This window comes from Anguilla anguilla, chromosome 2 (assembly GCF_013347855.1).
Source record: "Anguilla anguilla isolate fAngAng1 chromosome 2, fAngAng1.pri, whole genome shotgun sequence".
In the NCBI taxonomy this organism is placed as follows: Eukaryota; Metazoa; Chordata; class Actinopteri; order Anguilliformes; family Anguillidae; genus Anguilla; species Anguilla anguilla.
The window spans coordinates 12,884,445-12,904,511 of record NC_049202.1 but is presented as its reverse complement, the minus strand read 5'-3'; the positions used below and the strand labels follow the sequence as shown (position 1 = coordinate 12,904,511).

General features: G+C 39.7%; 1 protein-coding gene across 3 annotated transcripts in view; it reads right to left on the bottom strand.

Annotated features, from left to right (window-relative positions):
- rgs7b (regulator of G protein signaling 7b) overlaps positions 1 to 16,088 on the bottom strand; it is a 72,699-nt gene extending 56,611 nt beyond the window's left edge. Inside the window, exons 1-2 of one of the 3 annotated variants that reach the window (XM_035403740.1) lie at positions 15,893 to 16,088; positions 14,857 to 14,971 (exon numbers count right to left, since the gene is read on the bottom strand). In XM_035403740.1, coding sequence (XP_035259631.1) covers positions 14,857 to 14,934 — 78 coding nt within the window. In that variant the 5' untranslated portion in view covers positions 14,935 to 14,971; positions 15,893 to 16,088. Of the gene's footprint in view, positions 1 to 14,856; positions 14,972 to 15,892 lie in introns of those variants that run through there. The other 2 variants (XM_035403741.1, XM_035403742.1) reach the window with 2 other exon arrangements.
- Between the last annotated feature and the right edge of the window lie 3,979 nt (positions 16,089 to 20,067).

Here is a 20,067-nt window from a genome sequence, read left to right as displayed (position 1 = left end):
ATTTGCTCACCTGTTGTGTCGCTGTCATCTTAAAGAGCCGAGAATGAAAGATGGCCTTTATTGCCTTTGTTGGTTTGAGAGTAGTCGCGGATGACGGAAAGTATTGACAGAAGCAAAGCCTTAGCCCAGTGTAGCTGTCGGGATGTAGGACCCTGCGGAAATTTCCAGGTCGTTTGGTCTGTAGTTTCGCTTTGCCAATTAACTTCCTTTTATAAGGTCATGGACTTCCTGTGTAGGGTAGAGTTGCATTTGCCACTGGTGTATTACGCAGCCATTCTTGCTAACAAACTTCTGGAGGGTAACATAGGACATTTTGCCAGGGAAGCTTCATAGGGGCCCACTGGATTATGAGACAGCAGCAGTCCTAACAGTGATACAGTAAACCCAGTTTTAGACAACCTTTTTGGTCAGTCGCCGTAGGTCAGTACTGTGATTTTTGCACATTGATAATTTGTGAATCGGGAAACAGTGAAGTGATTCAATTGTATTGTCTGTAACTGATGGAGTAATGAGTCACATGTATTGTTATTACGGTTAGTAGTGTGAGTGGCACACACCACATTCGTTCAGCTGATGGGCAGGTTAACATCCTTTAAAAAAAGCACACCTAATGTTGATTTCATAAAACAAGCTAACGCGAGAGAAAGGTGTGAGCACTCTGTTTTTCCTATTTGTATTATACCAATCTAGACTACAACACATGCTAGGTCTGCACCTCCTTTTTTCCTGAGTAAGTTCATTTTATCCAAAGAACTGTCGTTTGTTTTTTTGTTTTGTTTCTTTTTTTTTTTTGACATACTGTTGTGAACAGATATAACAACCCACAATTTCTGACTGAGCTCCGCAGTCTTGCCGCAATGTGGAAGCTAAGTCGCGAATGTGAAGGGTGCACTCTACTGTCAAAACTCTTTACTCCGCAGAGAGCAGGCTTTAAAGCTAGGCGGTCCCAGTCGTCTCTGCCCCACAGGCCTTTTTCATCTATTTCCGTGCAGTATATCCTCTTTGGATCAGATCTGAGAGAAATAACCTTTAGCAGGCAGCATCTTGTCCTCGGTTGACATTTCAGGGGTTTTGCAAGTTTCTGGGTGGCACATAACACCTGCCTGTGAAATGAAATGCTACCGCTATACTTTAATAAATACTGTTTGTAATGGCTATACTATTGTTTTAACTGAAAGGATGCATGCATGCATAGCAACAAAGCAAACACAATTAATATAGTACACAACATACATAACAGTGAATTTTCAAAAAGTAAAATGTGATATTAATTATTCAATAATATTTATGTTTAGTGTTTGCTACAGGAAGCTGCAGCAAAAGCAAAATAAGCCACCTGAACCCAACACATTTTTCCAATCAGTATACCTGTGTGGCTGAAAATGGCCTATGGCTTCATCGCGAGGGAAACAACCAAACTCTGCTCTATGACTCCAACCACCAGGGAAACTAGAGTCAGATTCTAAATCAGAAAATGACCTGGCTGTCCAGTTAAGCTCCTTTAACCATATGAAAAAGGGCAAAATATATGTGAAAGCAGAATGTTTTGTTTACTAGTTCAAGCAAGATGAGTAGTTGGCTAACTGTTTTGCTTATATATATATATATATATATATATATATATAGCTGAGTAGCTCATGACCATGAATTGATGCTTTTAGCTAGGTAGGCTAGATAATGGCCAATTATACGACTCCAATAAATTTTCATTTCTTCTGTGGGTGGACTGAATCACCACTCACCACCCCCAGACATGCTTCTACACATATTCTCTCTATAAACTAAGAGAATGCACTGCTTGGTATTTATTTTGCACGAAACATACACTTAATGTGCATACACATGCATGCATGCACATACACAGACACACACGCACGCGCACACACACACATACACACCCACACATGCACACACACAAGCACACACACACACACACACTTTTGACCTGTTTTCACTCTCATGTTCTCTTTTGAATGACTCAATGTTCTGTACTTTTCTATACTTTTGTACAACAGCTACAGCATATAGAACGTACAGTACAAATGTGTGGGTTTGTTTAGGTGACTAACGCAAAGTCATGGTCCATGCAGATATATAAATGTGCTTGTACATCTGCAACTGAGTAACTAAGTTTATGGGTTCACTTAATGGTAGAAGTTACATTATCTGCAATGCTAGTGTGGTGGAAAGAGGTCACAGAACTGTGTCCAACTCTGTGTGGACCATGACTTTGCTTTAGTCACCCACAGAAACCCACACCCCATCCTGGATATCTGAGGACAGCATCTCTAAAACAGCCTGCAACTTTACTAGCTACTCTTTTTTGAAAAGTGCATATTGTGCACTGTGCTCTGTACTCTACAATCACGCTTAAGAGGGCCTGAGAGACTCAAACCATAGACCCTTTGGGACACGCTGTCCACACATCTCTCAGTAATTTAACATTACAGCCCTCAGCCTGTTATGAGCTGTTGGATAGTCTGTAAGAGTTGTTACATCGAAGGCTGAATTTTCCATGAGGCTTTTTCAAGTGCTTGTATCAGCTTTTGTCACATTAAATAAAAAATGCAAATATCTAAAAACAAAACACCACAGCAACAGGGCCTGCTTTATGTTTTATCACAATTAGTTGGATTCAGGAAATCCTACAGGTTCTATAGTGGTTGTTCAAACTGAAGTAGGAAGTCAGCTCTGTGTAGTCTTGGATATGCTGTCATTATGCAGATAGACATGTACCAGTGCTACGTCTTCATTTTGCAATGTTTTCACACAGTAGTGTAGTGTGATCACAATACCGGCGATCTCGCTACATATGATTAAACAATTCTCACTGAGCTGTTTGTGCGTGACAAATGGCATCATGAGAATTCATTACTTTTTAGTGGTCTGCTCCAGGAAGGGTTCACATTGGTGTCTATAACCACCCGTCTCATGTGTGAGTGTGTGTGTGTGTGTGTGTGTGTGTGTGAGTGTGTATGTGTGTGTGTATGCATGTGTGTGAGTGTGTGTGTGTGTGTGTGTGAGTTTGCGTGTGTGTGTGTGTGTCTGTGTGTGTGTGTGAGTGTGTATGTGTGTGTGTATGCATGTGTGTGAGTGTGTGTGTGTGTGTGAGTTTGCGTGTGTGTGTGTGTGTGTGTGTGTGTGCGTGTGTATGAGTGTGTGTGTATGTGTGTGTGTGTGTAGGCTACTGCTACAGGAGAATTCCTTCTTGAGGCAGTGTGGGCAGCCAGTGGGAGCTGTGACTAAGCAGTAGAAATGATTCCACTGCTAACGGATATCACTGCCCACCTGTACTCATCTTCACAGCAGACAAACAGCCAAGTGGCCTGAATCTTCCGAACTCTTTACAGCGCACAAAGCAATTGCTCTATGATAGTCACCATCTCAATCAGCATATTCTTGGAAAAGAATGTGCCATAATTGCTTCACAGAGGAGCACATCAGTTCCACTACACATCACATATAAATTTTAACAGTCAAAAATGTCACGCACCAGCTCCCTTCAGGGATTAAAGATGAGGTCATCAGACAAATTTGGTCCAAATCTCAAAGTGGCAAAAATAGCTTTCATTTCATAATCCCACGACTTTGTACACTGAAGAGAGTAATCCTCTTAAGCATAAGTGTTACTGCATTAATTGGTCCTCTACAGGTATTGTGTCATTGGTGACAAAAACTCAGCAGGACACTTCTTCCTGTAATCAGATCCACATCATCGCCTTTTTCCATTTGAATCATCCATGCATTTATCACTCAATAAGCACTGAAGCAGAACCCACTTGCATGTGTCTACCTCTCTGACTTATAAGCAAGACGCGGAAGACCCCTTCACAGTCACACTGCCGCTAGTGAGAAAGCTCTGGTCATTATGACTGTTTGCTTAGCAAATTTCACCGAGCTGGGCCGTGTGTCTTAAACAATCAAGAAGGGCTCCTTCTTTCCATGCCCAGACGCAATGGTTAAGCTGCCCCGCAGAGGCTACGAGGAAGTAAAAGAGGCGGAATCGGAGGGATCTATTTTTAGGCGCAGATAAGGGTCGAGGCAAATCGAACGGCTGCCCGCTCCACGTGCGGCGGGCTCCCAGGAGCGCACGCGCCCGCCGCTGAGGTGTGAGCGGAATGCCGATGAGATCAGCGGCGCGGCGGGGCCATCAGAGCTAGGCAGCCATCAGCGGAGGGAGCCAGGACAGGGGGGGGGGGGGGGGGGCAGCTTGGGACAGACCACGCACCCCCAGCACACCCTGAACCACCATCTACGCACGTCATACAAACGCACTTCTGCAGATAACGTGCCTCCTTCCACAGTCCAGAACACCCCCACCCCCCTTCCATATGTTTGAGATGCAAACTCATCTGATATATTCCAAGGTGATTAAAACATTTAACACTTATCCATTGGAAATGGGTAAAATATTCCAAAGCAAACATCGCTTAACTCAATATGTATATATGCAAGCTTCTTCAGGGCTAAAGAGGTATAAATGAATTTAATCAGTGTGACTAAGCAATTGTATTATCCATTTGCCAACTTAAAGAATCCCTGATCACTTCACGTACTGAACTTGCGTGACCTTTAGTTTCTGCGGGGAGGGACGAGCATGCTGGGTAATACATTACATTTCTCTTTCCAGACACAGAGCGCAGAACAAATGGAAGAAAATATTGACAATGCAAATGTCTACACAGAAGTCTCAGCCTCTTGAGTGCAGACTTTATTAGAGAATCAATAGCAGGGTTAGGAGTGACCTGCCGGTCAAGTCAAAGAGCTCCAGGAGGGGAAGGGATCACAGCGGGCACCATCTACATGAGCAGCCGTGTGTGTGTGTGTGTGTGTGTGTGTGTGCATGCTCACATGCCTGTATGTGTTCTTGTGTGTGAGCACGTGTATGTGTACATTCAGCAACATCCACAGATGTTAAAAAGGAAACACAGATTTATTGCAGAAAGTGTGTAAGACTGTGGATGAGAAAGACTCAAACAAGCAAAACTAGTTAATTTAAATACAGGCAAGTTTCCTTGCTTCATCCACATATTTTGTGGCCGTCTATGTACATTACAGTAAACCAGTAGATTTTGTGATTGCTTCCTTGAAAATGAGCGTCTCTTCTATTATTCCCCAAAAGTAGCTATGCAACATGGTTTAAATGCTGTTCATAAAAAGGCAAAAGGCATAGTAAACTAGCCTCATAACTCAAAGGGAGCAAAATTTTAAATTCCAGATAGTGCTTTGCAGTTGTATGCATGGTGCTTTTCTGGAATTGCTTCAGCGTGTTATCCAGCTGTGTATATGGAAATAATGTTGAATGTCAAAAAAGATAAATGTCAAAAGTGAGCTGCTTAAGTTGCTATGGATAAATGCACCAGCACAGAAAAAATCATCTAAAATTAAAGCTCATAATTTTATGTGCATTTTCTGAAAATAGGTATTTGGTATTTGAGTAATAATACAAACTTAGTCATGCTTTGTCTACACATTGATTTTTTCAGAGCAAGAGCAAAGATAAACACAAGGCCATAGCCCTGATACTGAAGTAAAACCCCAGGTTACAGATTGATATGCATGTTTGATATGCATGTTTTCAACAAGTCATTTCAGTGAGTGCTATTTTGCATATGAATACATTCAATAAGTATGCAGCAATTCTTAGCAGTTGCCAATGATGGAATATGAATCAGCTGGCCTTAGAGGCAGACAAGAAAAATTTAAGAAAAGTATTCACCATTACGTATTTACTTTGAAAAAACAGATTTATACGTTGCAAGGCCAAATTTCAAATTCAACACAATTGGTCTCTTTAATGAATAAATCAGTAGTCACAATGAAAGTATTTTTTGGCAAAAAGAATTTCCTTTTAGACTTCAGCGTAATAGCGATATTGTGCCATGACATAAAATATTTTGAAACAAGGTACAATGTTCCTTAAGTATGCGATAATTATTAAAAGTTACCAATGATGGCTCATTGATCAGCTGGTGTTAGAGTGAGGCAAGAATTCAAGTATTTACTTTGAATTGAAAAAACAACTTCAATTGTTGAATGGCCCATTGACAAATCTTATTTTCTATTCATCACAATTTCTCTCTGTAATTAATAAATCAGTAGTCACAATTAAAGTTTTTTTTCTATTTAGACTTCTGAGTAATAGTGATATTGTGCCATGACTCATTATAAAATATGCTGAAACAATGTACACCCACATTGGCAACAAAATGATCTTTGACGAGTGATTGAATGACTCATGCTAACTCGGGTGATTGATGGATTTCAATTGGCTGACTGATGGACTTCCAAATGGAGAGAGACTGTACCCCAAAATATTGATTCTGTATCAAATAACTGACAGTAAATGGCAGAGGTCAGGTTGGGGTAGGTTACCTGATCCTGGAGTAGTCTGGAATGCTACTACTACCCCTAAAACACAATCAGCGTTAAGTTGTTCATAGCCGGCTTCAAACTGCCTGAATCCCAGCTGTTGTGCTGAACCCGTTCAAATCCACCCAGGTCCCCATGGCTACCGACCCTCTCTTCATACACAGCACCTGTCCTCTGTTCGGTCAGTTCAATCTGTTCATCCTGTTTGTTATACATTACCCTTGCTGTTTTACCAACTGTTACAATCCACCTGAAAAGCTACAGAAGTTATTCACAGTTAAATCCTTTTTTTATGGGGACACCAAAATACATTTCACATCCATGCACAAAAGGTCTATTTCTGTTGGCTAAAACATTGGTCTTTGATGTATTATTTCTTTGTTGAGTGAGTATTGATTAGTGGCTTTCACAGAGAGAAAGAGAAACTGTCTTTATTTCTGAAATCAATATAGGTCCCCAATCCAATGGGTCCGTATCTGTGGAGCTCTTTGATGAAGGGAAAATCACCATTTTTTCTAATTAAGCAGATGAATTTGGACATTGGGAAGTACACAAACTTGCATCTTCATTCAGAAGCAGATGAAATTTATAAAATGCTTTGACAGAAGACAGGTTTACTGTGAGATGGGGGGGGGGGGGCAAAAGATGTCACAGTAGTGTGACAGAAGCAGTACTTAAGCACCGCGCCTTTGAAAATTCCTTCCTTTCACTGAACACTGAACATTTGTCATGATAATGTCAGATGGTATTTGCATAACCAGAAGAATGGGGGAACATGAGTGGTGGGTTTATTTTATGGCTAAACTGTAGATATCAGAGGAGCCAGTCAGGCTAAAAATGTAGATGCAGTTGCCCAGGATTATGGTTATACAAGGTACGGATGCATAAGCTTTGATAGTGAGTTCATGGCATAATGTTGTATTGCTGGGAGCAAAATTTCAGGTGACTGGAAATTTACTCGATGAGCAATTACTGCTGAGCTGTCATCAACACAGACGTCAATAAATAGTGCAGTACAATATGCTCAAAACATGATTTATATTCACATATTGAGTGAAAGTGAAATCTGATCAGGTGAAAGTGACACCTAATTCTACCATTTCGAACATCTGCGTATCTTCTGAAACAAATCCCCCTGTGAGTTTATGTCAGAAACCGTGCTCTCACAGAATCATAAAAAGCAGGAGTGAAGAGAGAGATTAATGTCCACGTATGTTTATGCATGTTGCCAACGTGTGCTTTGTTATCAATTTTACAGTAAGCACAAACATCAAAGCGTCTTTGGGCATTTACATAACCGCTGTGTCTACTTCCTCTCAGTCCAAAATAGTTTCATTTTTTTACGGACACAAAATCCTGACTGGAGCTGGTATCACAAATGTGAGGGGGGGACATCAAAGGGGAGATTAAGAGTGGGGAGTGGTACAGCTGGCAGAGCACCACAGAGCCCGGAAAGAGGAAGGGGAAACCCTATTAATGATTCATCGAGAGGCGGGATTGAGAGGAGAGCAGGAAGCGCCCGCTCCATTAAATGTCCTCACTGCTCTCTCATTTGATCCTAGTTCCCGTTGTCTTAGACGAGTCCATTATGATGATATTTCGAAATCGTGGAGCCCAGCTAATTAAGTATGCTGGACGGATGTAACCGGGAAGGTTGAGACTTCCCTGGGGCACGAGGTCTGAGATCTCTAAATCTGTGCCGATACCCACAGGTGAATCGGTATCTCAAATTACCGCAAAGGCCCGACGTAAAACAGTAATTTGGCAAGTGCCAACTGGCTGCGTGAAGCATATATCTGTGAAGACATTTTATATCCCTTGGACAGCAGTCTTATTTATTTGGCACTAATATTTCGTCAAGGTCTTGAAACATCTCGGTTGTGCATATGGTATCAGCCACTGTAATAGAATTTCTTATTAGAAAAGAATATTACAACTCCTCAGTTGGAAGAAAAAACGTGGTGTGTCATAACTCTCATTGCAGGTATGCTCCTGTTTTACATATAAAAGGAGAACCCAACATATTGCTAGCTATTTTAACAATGTAGTCTCTCAAAAATGCATACCTTGCATGATCCTTCATCACTTTGGCTTACGAATAGATCTGATGTCACAACTGATTGAAATCACAATTCTTCCCTGACAGTAAGTGCTTCAGTATCATTTATTTAATTGACTTGTGATTCTCGGACGACACATTCTCATTTAGATAATTTTGATCATTTCGACTTATTGACGCAGCAAATAACTGCGGCTGAGTGATTTCCATAAACACATTTGCAATGCGTTTCAGGGGAAAAACAAATATAATGCAGCACAAAGCCAACAGCAAAGATTGCACTGAAAATGTCGGTAAGTTTCCTTTTTCTCTGCAAATTATGGCATTTATTATTAACTGTTAGGAAACAAATGAATATCTCACCATGTACCACATAGTAATGAGCTTACCAGGTCTTATCCCAATGATATTTACTGAAATGATCATCCTGTCCCAATGTCCACAAGTCACAAAATGAATTGTGTCACTGTTGGTCTTGGATCACACACGGATATGGTCATTAGCTTTTACATACATTAAACAAGGTTTGGTTCAGTACCTTCATTGATTATTGGACATTTATTTTTCTCATAGTGTTTATATTGTCTGCAATGTTTCCTCTTTGAACGGTGGTGGATCCTCTGCCAGAGCAGCCTAGTGGTAGACATGGAGTGAACTGCAGTACAGTGGGAACAGTACACCTCAGAGTAGAGGCACAGAGCCAAGTCAGAGCACGGGAAACACAGTCAGGACTACAAACCCAGTTCATTAGTCTAATGTCTGCTCTATGGATAGGTCCTGTTTCGCTGCACTCAGAAAATCACTCCACAGGGACCTATTGACCTCAGACACATTCCAATTTGTGAAAGAGTCTTTCAGTGTGCGTGTGTTTACCTGTGGTGCGGGGGCTCAATTTTAAGACAAATAAACTGGCCGATAGCTACGGTCTCGTTGCGACAAAGTGTCTCATTTTTGTTGGGTCACAGAACAGGAAAATGCAATTTTGGGTCATGCTGAATGTCTCTACTGGATGGAATGCGTAGAAAATCGAGCCTCTTAAACAGTCAGGGTCTGGTGGCTAGACTGCACTCCTCTGAGCATGGTGATTTTAATTTTGGCAGGAATGACCTGCTGATACATCATAGTGCACATGCTCCAGTGTTCCTATAAAGTGGGTATTAATAGACTTCTAGGGAGGGATGAATCAGAGCTGTGCATCATCGATGACATCGCCACATGCACTTCCACCCGCCCCACCCCTTCTGCCCACCCCCATTACAGTCTAAATCTACTTTCTGCTTCAGAGAGTTGTCTGGGAATACACAGGGGATCACAGGCCTCTTAGCTAGCAATGTCATCCAGCCTAATGATGCTAAGGCCTCTTAGCACCGCGCCACTCTGCTGTGGGGCTGGCAGCAACCGGGGAAAACCCTCCCCCAGTCACAGCAACGGAAAGAGAAGAAACCCTCTCAGAGTCTGTTCTCTGCTTGGTCACCCCCTGGCCACCCCCTGGCCTTCTGCAACACACCATTTTGCATACTTACAGAAGCACCACTCAAAGACGTGTGCCAATGCTTACTCCAGTACATTAATGTATTCTTTCATTCATTTCAGGGGTAAATAATTACCGTGAATATACCTAAAGGAATGTGTCATTAGAGAGCTTCGAGTGCATTTCGAGGCAAAAATGTTGATGCTTAAGTTGCTACAGTGCTACATATTTTCAAGTCAATCCAGATACTGTCATGTGAATTTGGTCATATGAGCTTTAGGGTTCAAAACAGTGTCGGGGTGTGATTCAGTATAAATGGCATTTTAATATGACTTTGTTTCGACTTTTGAAGGGAGGTGGGATAAATTGTCGCCATTCATAAGCATGACATTACCAGGTCTGGATATGAGAAGAGTCAGGGTCCACCCGTGGGAGACCCACACACAATTAATGAAATATGAGAGTATGAGAGTTCAATAGGTCATACATTTTTCCTTTCAATACCAATGAGAGACAATTGGTTAGACTTCATGTGAAAAAAGCAATCACACAATCTGACAGCAGAATGGTAACCTGTCAGACAAAACAACATCACGAATAAGAGATTTGGAGTGGAACATTTCAATCTTTGAAGGAGATCCTCCATTTTAGCAAAATGGTAATGTTGCTTTGCTCTGTGGTGCACCAGAGTTCTGTTCCTGGCTCAGACAAGTCACCTCTTCACCTCAAATAAATTAAAAGAAAAACTGTCACTTCAGTAGTTTATTAGGAATACTACCATCAATTTAGTAGATTGGCATTTACATCCAACTATTGAAATTCAATGAAAAGCTTAACTGTATGTGAATTATGATATACCTATTTGGAAGATAACCCAACAAGGCAAATGTGGCATAATAATACATTGAATTAATTAGTCTTAGTCATAAAACTGAAGACAAAAACATACATTAAAAGACAATAACATGATAGGATAACTGGAAAATAACAGGATTGCTATAGGATTGCTATGAATCTGCAGTAGACCACCTAGAAATGTTATATCAAACAGCAGTTTTTTGTGACCAATACCATGGAAACAATGCTAATTCTCATATAAAACAATAACAAATCATATCAGATCACACATGTATATTGTATGCATGCATGTATCTACAACAGCAAGGAGTTCAGTCCTTTATCAGTTTTGTTTACTTCATTCAAGTGATAAGTAACATAATTACTAGAAGAATGTAGAACGCTCAACTATTATATAACTCTATTCTGCCTGAATGCAATTGAAACTGCTGCTGTGTCAAGTTAATTCTGTTATTATTGAACTGATGACTATTCACAGTTACAATGAATATTACTTTAAATGCACCATCCATGTTTGTGTTTTTTCTTAATTCTGAGTAGCTGTGTGCCTCTAAGCATTATTATTATGATGCATCTCTCATGGTATATACGTACGGAGAGCGTACATGAAATCTCTGCAAATTGGTTGCTGGTGTCTTTTTCGACATAACCATGATCTGGGAATTTGAATTACCAGAACATCTTTATCAAAAGCACAAGTGCAGATAATTGCGCTTCCCCAACAGCATGTAGTCTGCCCTCTTTTATGGAAATTCTTGCCTGTAAAAATCCAGGATATGAAGGGGGAAATAAACCTAGGGCGGAGCTTGATCATCATTAACGGTAATGGTATTCATGCAGAAAGCATGTGCCTTTGTTGTAACGACTGGAGGATACTGAATGCTCCACTTGCTCTCTATTCATCCGTAAAGGGGCACATGGCCAGGATTAGAAGGAAGTGGATTTCATAACAGGAAGTGGACCTCTCACGCAAGGGTTGAGAAACAGCCATGAGTGTAAAGGAAGTAGTGGGTTGAGTGAATAAGTGACATTCTCACCACTTGAATGTGATGGTGGAATGTCCTCTCCCTTCAAATTGTTCCTCTACCAGAAATAAATAAATAAATAAATAAATAAATAAATAAATAAAACGCGGTGTTACTCTGCCTAATGATCAAGATCACATTGTGGATACCCCAGCAACATGTAGCACCCATTTAATAATAAATCTGTTGAGATGACTCAGTGGTGAATTAATACATTTAAGGACAGCGGTAAGATGAAAATGCGCTTATTGGAGAAGTGTTTCATGTTAATTAACATTGTCTTACTCATTTTAGTTTCATCCTATGCCCCCACAAACGTTCTCTATCAACAATTTAAATTAAAAATAGCCGTAAAACATGAGGACCCACATCAGACTTTCACTGCTTTTTGAAATATTAGACAAGGTTCCAGAAACTTCTGCCATAACACTCGACAAAGTACATGACCTAATTATGCTTCCTGTGAAAGGCTGACATAAATTGAAATGTTTTAGGGCCAATTTTTATAGTTTCCATTTATATTTTTTGTTCAACCATTTTATTAATTATTCCTTCAGTTTTGAGTGCAATGAAAGACGGTTGAAACCTACGGCTGTTTTCAAAGCTATGAGAAGCACTTTCTCACTCGGTCTCATTGTACACATATTGCAGATGTTAGAATGATTCACTGAATCGTATTTGAACATGTTTCTGAAGCGCTCATATAATTATATTTATAAAAATGTATAAAAATCGTAAAGATAAAAAAAAGCAGCATGACATCCACAACAGTTAACCTTAGGAAGCATAGAGGCAGTAAATGATAAATCCCCATTAATTTGTTTCAATGATCAGATACCTGCAGGCAAATTATAGTACTAAGCAGCAGAGTAATTCTTTCAATTACACACACGTTAACTAAATGAGGTATGTGCACTCTGTGTCATTTTTTGTTGCATGCGGTAATGCACCGTAACACGATACATTTATTGTACATGGAATTTTGATCATTTCAAAGGTATCTAGTTAATTCCAACTGCTCCTCAATCCAAACTGCATCTTCAGAAATAGATTGGCTATGTAAGTGATGAATTTATGGTACCCACAATGCACACTTCTCTCTGTATCCACCTTTTCACACTATACGTCTCAGCTGCAGATAACCATCAGCCACTTTCCAATTACTCCAGAGCACTTCGCTCATTCACTTTCAATGTTTCACCACCATATGTTTCATGGTAATATGTAAACAAGCAACTTGACATTAATTTCAAGTGCACTGCATTATAGAGCACATGTCCCCCTCTTTGAGTCACCTAGCTTGCCAGTCATAAGAACTGTCCACTTTTGGAAGCCATCTTCAGATTATTTTTTTATCAGTTGTAAATAAACTGCTTATGCTTCTATAGAATTAACAAATTAATGAAAGTCAATTGAATTAAAGTTAAAATTAAAAGCAGTAAAACACATTTGTTCATTTCATTCTCACTTAACAGAGGGAAGAACAAGGTATAAACCAGTCCAGTCATACTATTCAACAGCCAAACAGCAGCTACTTGAACCAGTACCCATCACAGTAAAATGTTCAACATTAAATCAGCTCAGTTAAATGAGAGCACACATGGTCCCTATTGAGCACACATGGCTACCCTCAAATGTATTCTGTTAAAGTGGAATTAACACTGGAAAGTTTTACAGTGCTCGAATACAGCAATGCAAAACACGATAAACCTTTTTTGAAGCCAGTCGGTGTTCTAATTTAGTCAGTTCCACTTTAAAAAATGTACCCACTGACACCTGTTCTAGTTTCATCAGTTGGGTGCTCCATTTCAGCTGATATATACTCCAGTCTGCATGTAACACACCAGGGATTCGACTGTTTTTCAAGGATGTGTCAGAGGTCGTGTCAACAATGATGGTGACCCCCTACACAGATTTGACTGACAGCACCTCTAACACCACTCTCCCACAGGCTCAGGCCTGACCCCAGGAGAAGGTCAAACAACACCCCCCCCCCCCTCCAGGTCGTGGGTCACTGCTGAAGTGTACCATAGGCCTGATTTATTTAGACCAAGATCTCATTTACTTTGCTGTCAGATCCACATCTACTGAATTTATTTATTTTTATTTATTTTTTCTAAATAGTATTGTCAATGCACATGACAGGTTTTATGCACAATTAATACAGCATTAGATCAGATGTTACATACTTAAATTGGAGATCCAGATAAATATTTAATTAATACCATAGAAACACATCAGATTAATTATAGACATAATTGCTAAAATATTTCATGTAGAACATGAACGATATAAGATAACTGTGCATGTTAATGTTATATCTTAATTTTTAGCACAGATTGCAGGGGCAAAATAATGAACCATAAGGAAAACGTGTAACTACAGTCACGCCAATTTCATATTACATTCGGGGGGAAGCAGTGCCCCTCTGGTGTCCTTTACAGTGCCACAACACCCAGGGTACCACAAATCAACATTCATAAATGCCCTGCTCTGAGACCAGACAAGTTATGAGGAGGATGTTGGCTTCAATTAGTACACTCTAATTGATAGGGCAGACCATTTCAGCTTTAAGTGAAAGTTATCATTGAGAAAAGAATGGCATCCTATGAGTAAGGATCCATAAGGATCAATGTTTTGATTCACTGAAGGTGATTTGATATGAAGGTGATCTGACCTGTGAAACTATAGCGCATAGACTGCTTAGGCCAAACCTACCTAAATGCTTTTTTTGTACTCAGTACAACACTTGAACACACTCATGTGCAAAGTACCAGCTGTTTAAAAGCAATACAGCAATGTGTTCTAGGACCACAAAAGTACAGAGGAAGAGCTTTCTGATGGTTACACAAATATATTTCCACAAGTAAACAAAGTTTAGGCCCGTTTATGTTGCACTGAAAACCAACATTACTCTGTTTCATCCAAGATACTTACTAACCCTTTTCATTGAGCATGCGGGTATTAACTTTAATTAGCCGGCAACACACAGGTTTGATAAATAGCCCCAAACTGACATCTAAATGCATTTGTGTTGGAAGCGGCCTTAAAATAGCAATCGCGTGCCTTACCTTTCTGTAAACCAGCATGTTGGGGGATTCGTCCGCCACCCCGTTGCTGCTTTGCCCATAATTGTTTGTCTGCGCCATGACCCAGTGCGATAAACAGCCAGTGTGTTATGTGCGACTGAAAGAAACGAGAAACACCAACTGAAAAAATTGACTTGCATGAATCGCCTGTATCTGTGCATGCAGTGGTCTTGTTTCAATCGGTGACGCTTAGGCGCAGCGGGTAAGTAGCTATCGCTTTCAAGTAGGTAGCTACCTTCGGCTCAGTTCGTTTTTATCAAGCGTAAATGGTAGAGTCCGGTACCTTGCTACGAAGAAATCGTAAAGATACTGCTGTTGGCATCACATTTAGCACATATGGTTAGTGAAAGCTACTAAAACGAGAGCAGGTAGAACAGAATAAACAATAAGTAATTGTTATGATTAACGGTGTATTGTTATTAATAACAACGACAGCCATGAGCGGCTTTACAATTGCAGTGGAGTAAATATTAGGGTTATACATGCATTGAAAATGAGAATAAACCATTGGAATCGTCTAAGCTCTGAGTCTTCTTTTCTGAAATGTCGCCCTTTCTATCAGTCATGTAATGTATCTGAATACATACCATGCGTTTAATTAAAACCTTACTGTGAATACAGCAGTGCAGAATAGAGTGGTGATGCGTGGCTGCTTTCTCACGATTTCAAAACAAATTCATTTCTGACGTCGATTTACATGATCGCCCCGAATGCACCTTTGTTCATAATATAACATTAATTGTCGAACGTCGTTCATTTCACTTCCAGCGATGTACGATCTGTTTTGCATATCAGCATGCACAGCTTGCTCTGGTCATCAATAAATTAATTTCCATCCCTTTCCCTACACTAATGAAATGGCAGGCTTGAATTTGCACAGTGAAGCAACAGCCATTAGCAATTTCAGGACCTGAGACAGCTACCGTGAGATCTGCAACGTCCAATCAATCCATTACATTTTCTAAAGAGAAAAAGGGTAAGTGAACGTAAATCAACATCGTTATTATGTGTGAATTACCTCCGACAAGCGCTGCTTGCGAATAAAATCCTGTTTGCTTTCCAAAAATACGCTGTGCAGTTTGTCAGCTGGCAGACGAAGGAATGTAATGATAATTCATTGGAAATGATGAAAATCTGGCACTCGATGTCGACCTGCTACCGCTTCCCTCTTCCTTCAAAACGAAGCTGTAGAGCACAGGCGCGCGGCACCCACAACTTGCGTGTGAACGCGCCTCGACCTCTGACCAATCACGTGCAAGGAATCAAAATGTCCTGAGCGCCTAGGCAACTGCGCACAATAGGGCATCGACCTTCATCTAGATCCAGAATATTTGGGTTTTCAATCCAGTCATAATTTTCCTAAGAGTACGATAGTCATAATGAAAGTAATAAGAATATTGATAGTTTTGAGGATCACTACCAGTATGTAGAAGAACATTATGCAGAATAACATAGGGCAGTTCTAGAAATAGAGGCGGTGCTGGTGCAATTTTGAATTGTAATATTAATATTAGTGCTAGTATCAGAAACAACATCAATTTCAGCACTGGTATTACCTGCAGTGAGTATAACTGTATCACTATTAAAAATGGCACATTTACTGTTACATTATATTATTCGTTGTTATCGGCAAAAAGCTACATATAATTCATAATTCCTCTGAAATAAAAAGACCTGAGTCCAAGAGAATCGATGGTTTCAATATTTAGTCTTTGGACCTAAGATCTGTAGTTCTGGGGCTAGAAACCTTTCAAAGATGTCTGTGTTAACAAAATGGAGGCAAAGGCATAGCCTACAAATAATTAATCATCTGGGGAATTTGGAATGTGATGTTGCAGTTCAGGGGCACTCATCTGAGAAACACTAATTATAACTCAGATGTTCCTGGGATTATAGGAATATTTATGAGGCCACGTCGTGTGTATTTTCCACCTCAAGTGATGTGGTTTCATCTGGTCACATGAAGTTTTATAAGTGCACTGTATTTAAAATGTGAGAAGTCTTTGTCCTGGCTTCAAACCCACAAATGTCCCCTGGAAGACCCTAGGCACTGGAGGCTATTTATGTTTTTAACTATCTAAAGAGGGTTTGTTGGGTCTCATTATGTTCATTTCCCAGTCTAGTGCTAATGCCTGGCAGTAGAAAAGCCTCTATACATGGGTGGCAGGTCCCAAGGGTGGGATTTAAGAGGATTGTTTACCTGCATTATGTATCAGAACATTGGCCTGAGCTTCTTGTTAGCATACAGACCTTTAAATGATCAGATGCAAAATACAATGCTGTAGTACAAAGTACACCTTATTGAGGGTGCAGTTAAAGATACATTTTCACCACTTATTTTTTGCTCCCCTAAAATGGGGGGACTATGTATAAAAAGGGCTGTATTTTCTACATGATTCACTCAATATGGATGTACATACCCTCAAATTAAAGCTGATAGTCTGCACTTTCACCTTTTAATTCAAATCCAGTGTGCTGGAGTACAGAGTGAAAACAACTAAAATTGTGTCACTGCCTGAAATACATTTGCATTTAAACAAAAATGCTGAGCAACTGGACAAGAATTGCAGTTTTTGTAACAGGAAGGCTATTCGGTCTGGTAATGCCTATATGCAAATGTGTATGTCACATGGGGTGTAGATGGAGGTTGTTTTATAGCCACGTCCTTGAAAGAATCATGGAAGGGGACCAACCCTAGCTGGATAGCTGGAATACAACCACACACACACCCCCCCTCCCCTTTTGGCCAGGGGTTTGATTCCAAGTCACGTTACGTTCTCTTCTGTGATCCAATCTTTATCTCTAACCCTCTCTTGCTTCCCACTGTGAAAAAGAGAAAAATATATAAAAAAGGAAAAAACTGCCCGCTCTCCTTAAAAAAAAGAAGAAAACATAGTGAAAGAAAATGGAAAGAAATGTTAAGATAGAACTGGTAAGCCGTATTGTGTGAATCATGTAATAGCCATGGAAGCCATAGTTACAATCTACTCTTTAAAACTGGTGTGCATACAGGTACAATTCTGTGTTTGCTGTATGAGGACAGATGACGTTAATAATAACCACAGTAAATGTGCCTCACAAGCAAAACAATTTTACACCTCAGTATGATTGGAGATGCATTCTAACAAGATGATGTGGAACAAATGAAACTGAAAAGGAATTCAATTAACCACAATCCACCATAGAAAAGGCTGACCAGACATCTGCGTTTTTCCAGGCATTTCTTCTGTTAGGGACCGAAAGTATCCGTCCAAGCAGAATTTCTAAGTTCCTAAAAATTTCCGGTTAGGATTTGCTCATTCCAAAAACCGTATATAAACAAACAAATAGTCTAAAATTATGTTAGTAATACCTGCCCATCTAGTGTTTTGTTTGTGTTTGTGTTTGTGTTTTTTTAAAATCCAATATAAGGTCATCATACCATAGAAGAATCAAAGTTACACTAAACATTGACATCTGCTGCAGTTACTGTATGCTACATTGCAAAAATAGATGACTCTAATTTTATTATCATTTATATCACAACAAATTCCGATTGTAAATGCATTTCTCAGAGCTGGTTTCACAGACACAGATTAAGCTTAGTCCTGGACTAAATTGAGTTTTGCATGGAGAATCTCCACTCCAAATTGAATGTAGTCTATGATTAGGGTTAATTGGTGCCTGCGAAACTGGCCTTGAAAGATTTGGGGTGGTTTGAAGTGAAATCTAGTAAAATGTGAAAACTGCAATTAATTGCTGAGCAATGTTAATGTTTCTCACTACCAAACAGTGGTCTTTTACAAATCTCATTGTGAGGAATGGGGGATGTCTAACATCCAAAGGCCAAGAATATCCATGTTGCACGTTCCATATCTTCTCTATGATGTTCCAAATGACACTGCAGCATGCTTATGGTTTGAACAGGTGACCACAGCAGAACCACGACTAGAGCTCATAGTACTGCATTATGACAGCTCCTCAAAGATGTGAACAGTGAATTTACTATAATATTAGGAGACTTAAGGCTACTTTTAACAGATTGCCAAAAGCCACATGCCACCTGAAATTTCTTCTAATCTGTTTTAAGTGACATCATCATCCAAATGTCATTCCCAACTGTAACTGAAGGATGACAAATGTTTAGAAAATCTAACTTGTCAGCTGAGTTACAGAGGGGGTATTACCCTCCAGTTTTCACTTTCAGGTGTCATGGATCACTTCATCTGAAAGAATTTTCCTTTTATTTTTATTGTTCCATTTGGAAGTCAGCATCCTCTATTGTTTGCCATCATAGTCTTGAAATTCCACTCATTTGGCTGTTGGACATGGTTTACAATTATTTACTTCCAATTTTCTTAATTTTATATCATTGTCTTTGTTTTCAGACATAGTGAGCTAGGTCTACCACATACCTCACTTTGGCACCAATGCTGCACTGGAGGTTCCTGTTCATTCATGGACAACTTGGGCTGTGATTTACTAAGGCCTTTAGCATATGAAAAATCTTTTAGCACACACAAAATTAATAACACAATCAATGACCAACCAATTGTTGGTCATGTTATTGGTTTTGCTTGTACTAAAAGGTTTTCAAAGTGCTGAAGGTCTTAAATCAGGCCCTTGGAGTATGTTGCCCATGGGCAAACAGGAACATGGATTTTAGTACACCTTTTTGTTAGCTGTGGCTATGTATGGAAACAGTGAAAAACCATTGATGGTGAGATTTCGGAAGGGTAGAGTTTTCTTAAATGTAATTCAGCACAGCTGTTCACATATTACAATCAGCCTAAATAAGCATGTCTGCTTAGTGACTATCCAAGCCATAACACATTTATTCTGTTAAAAACAAATTAAGCTCATGGGTCAAGTAATGTTTTCCTGGGCTGATACAAGACACAGAGAGACAAAGTGTATTATTCTGTCAAAAGTATAAAACAGTATGTGAGGAATGACTGTGATTGTCCACAATCAATAGCAAACAGAGGTGCCTCTGAGCAAGCAGTATATGTGCTCCCAAGAACAGAAATGTTAACACATTTTCAGTCGGTGAGCCTACCCTGAAATAAAGCTGTTTAAATATATTACCAGGCTGTATATGAATCTCACAGAAAACATTTTTAAATAAACATGATACTTAACATTTAACAATGTTACATTATACACTTCTGGCACATTATGATAAAGTAAGTCTACAGAATAACACTGCGCTGG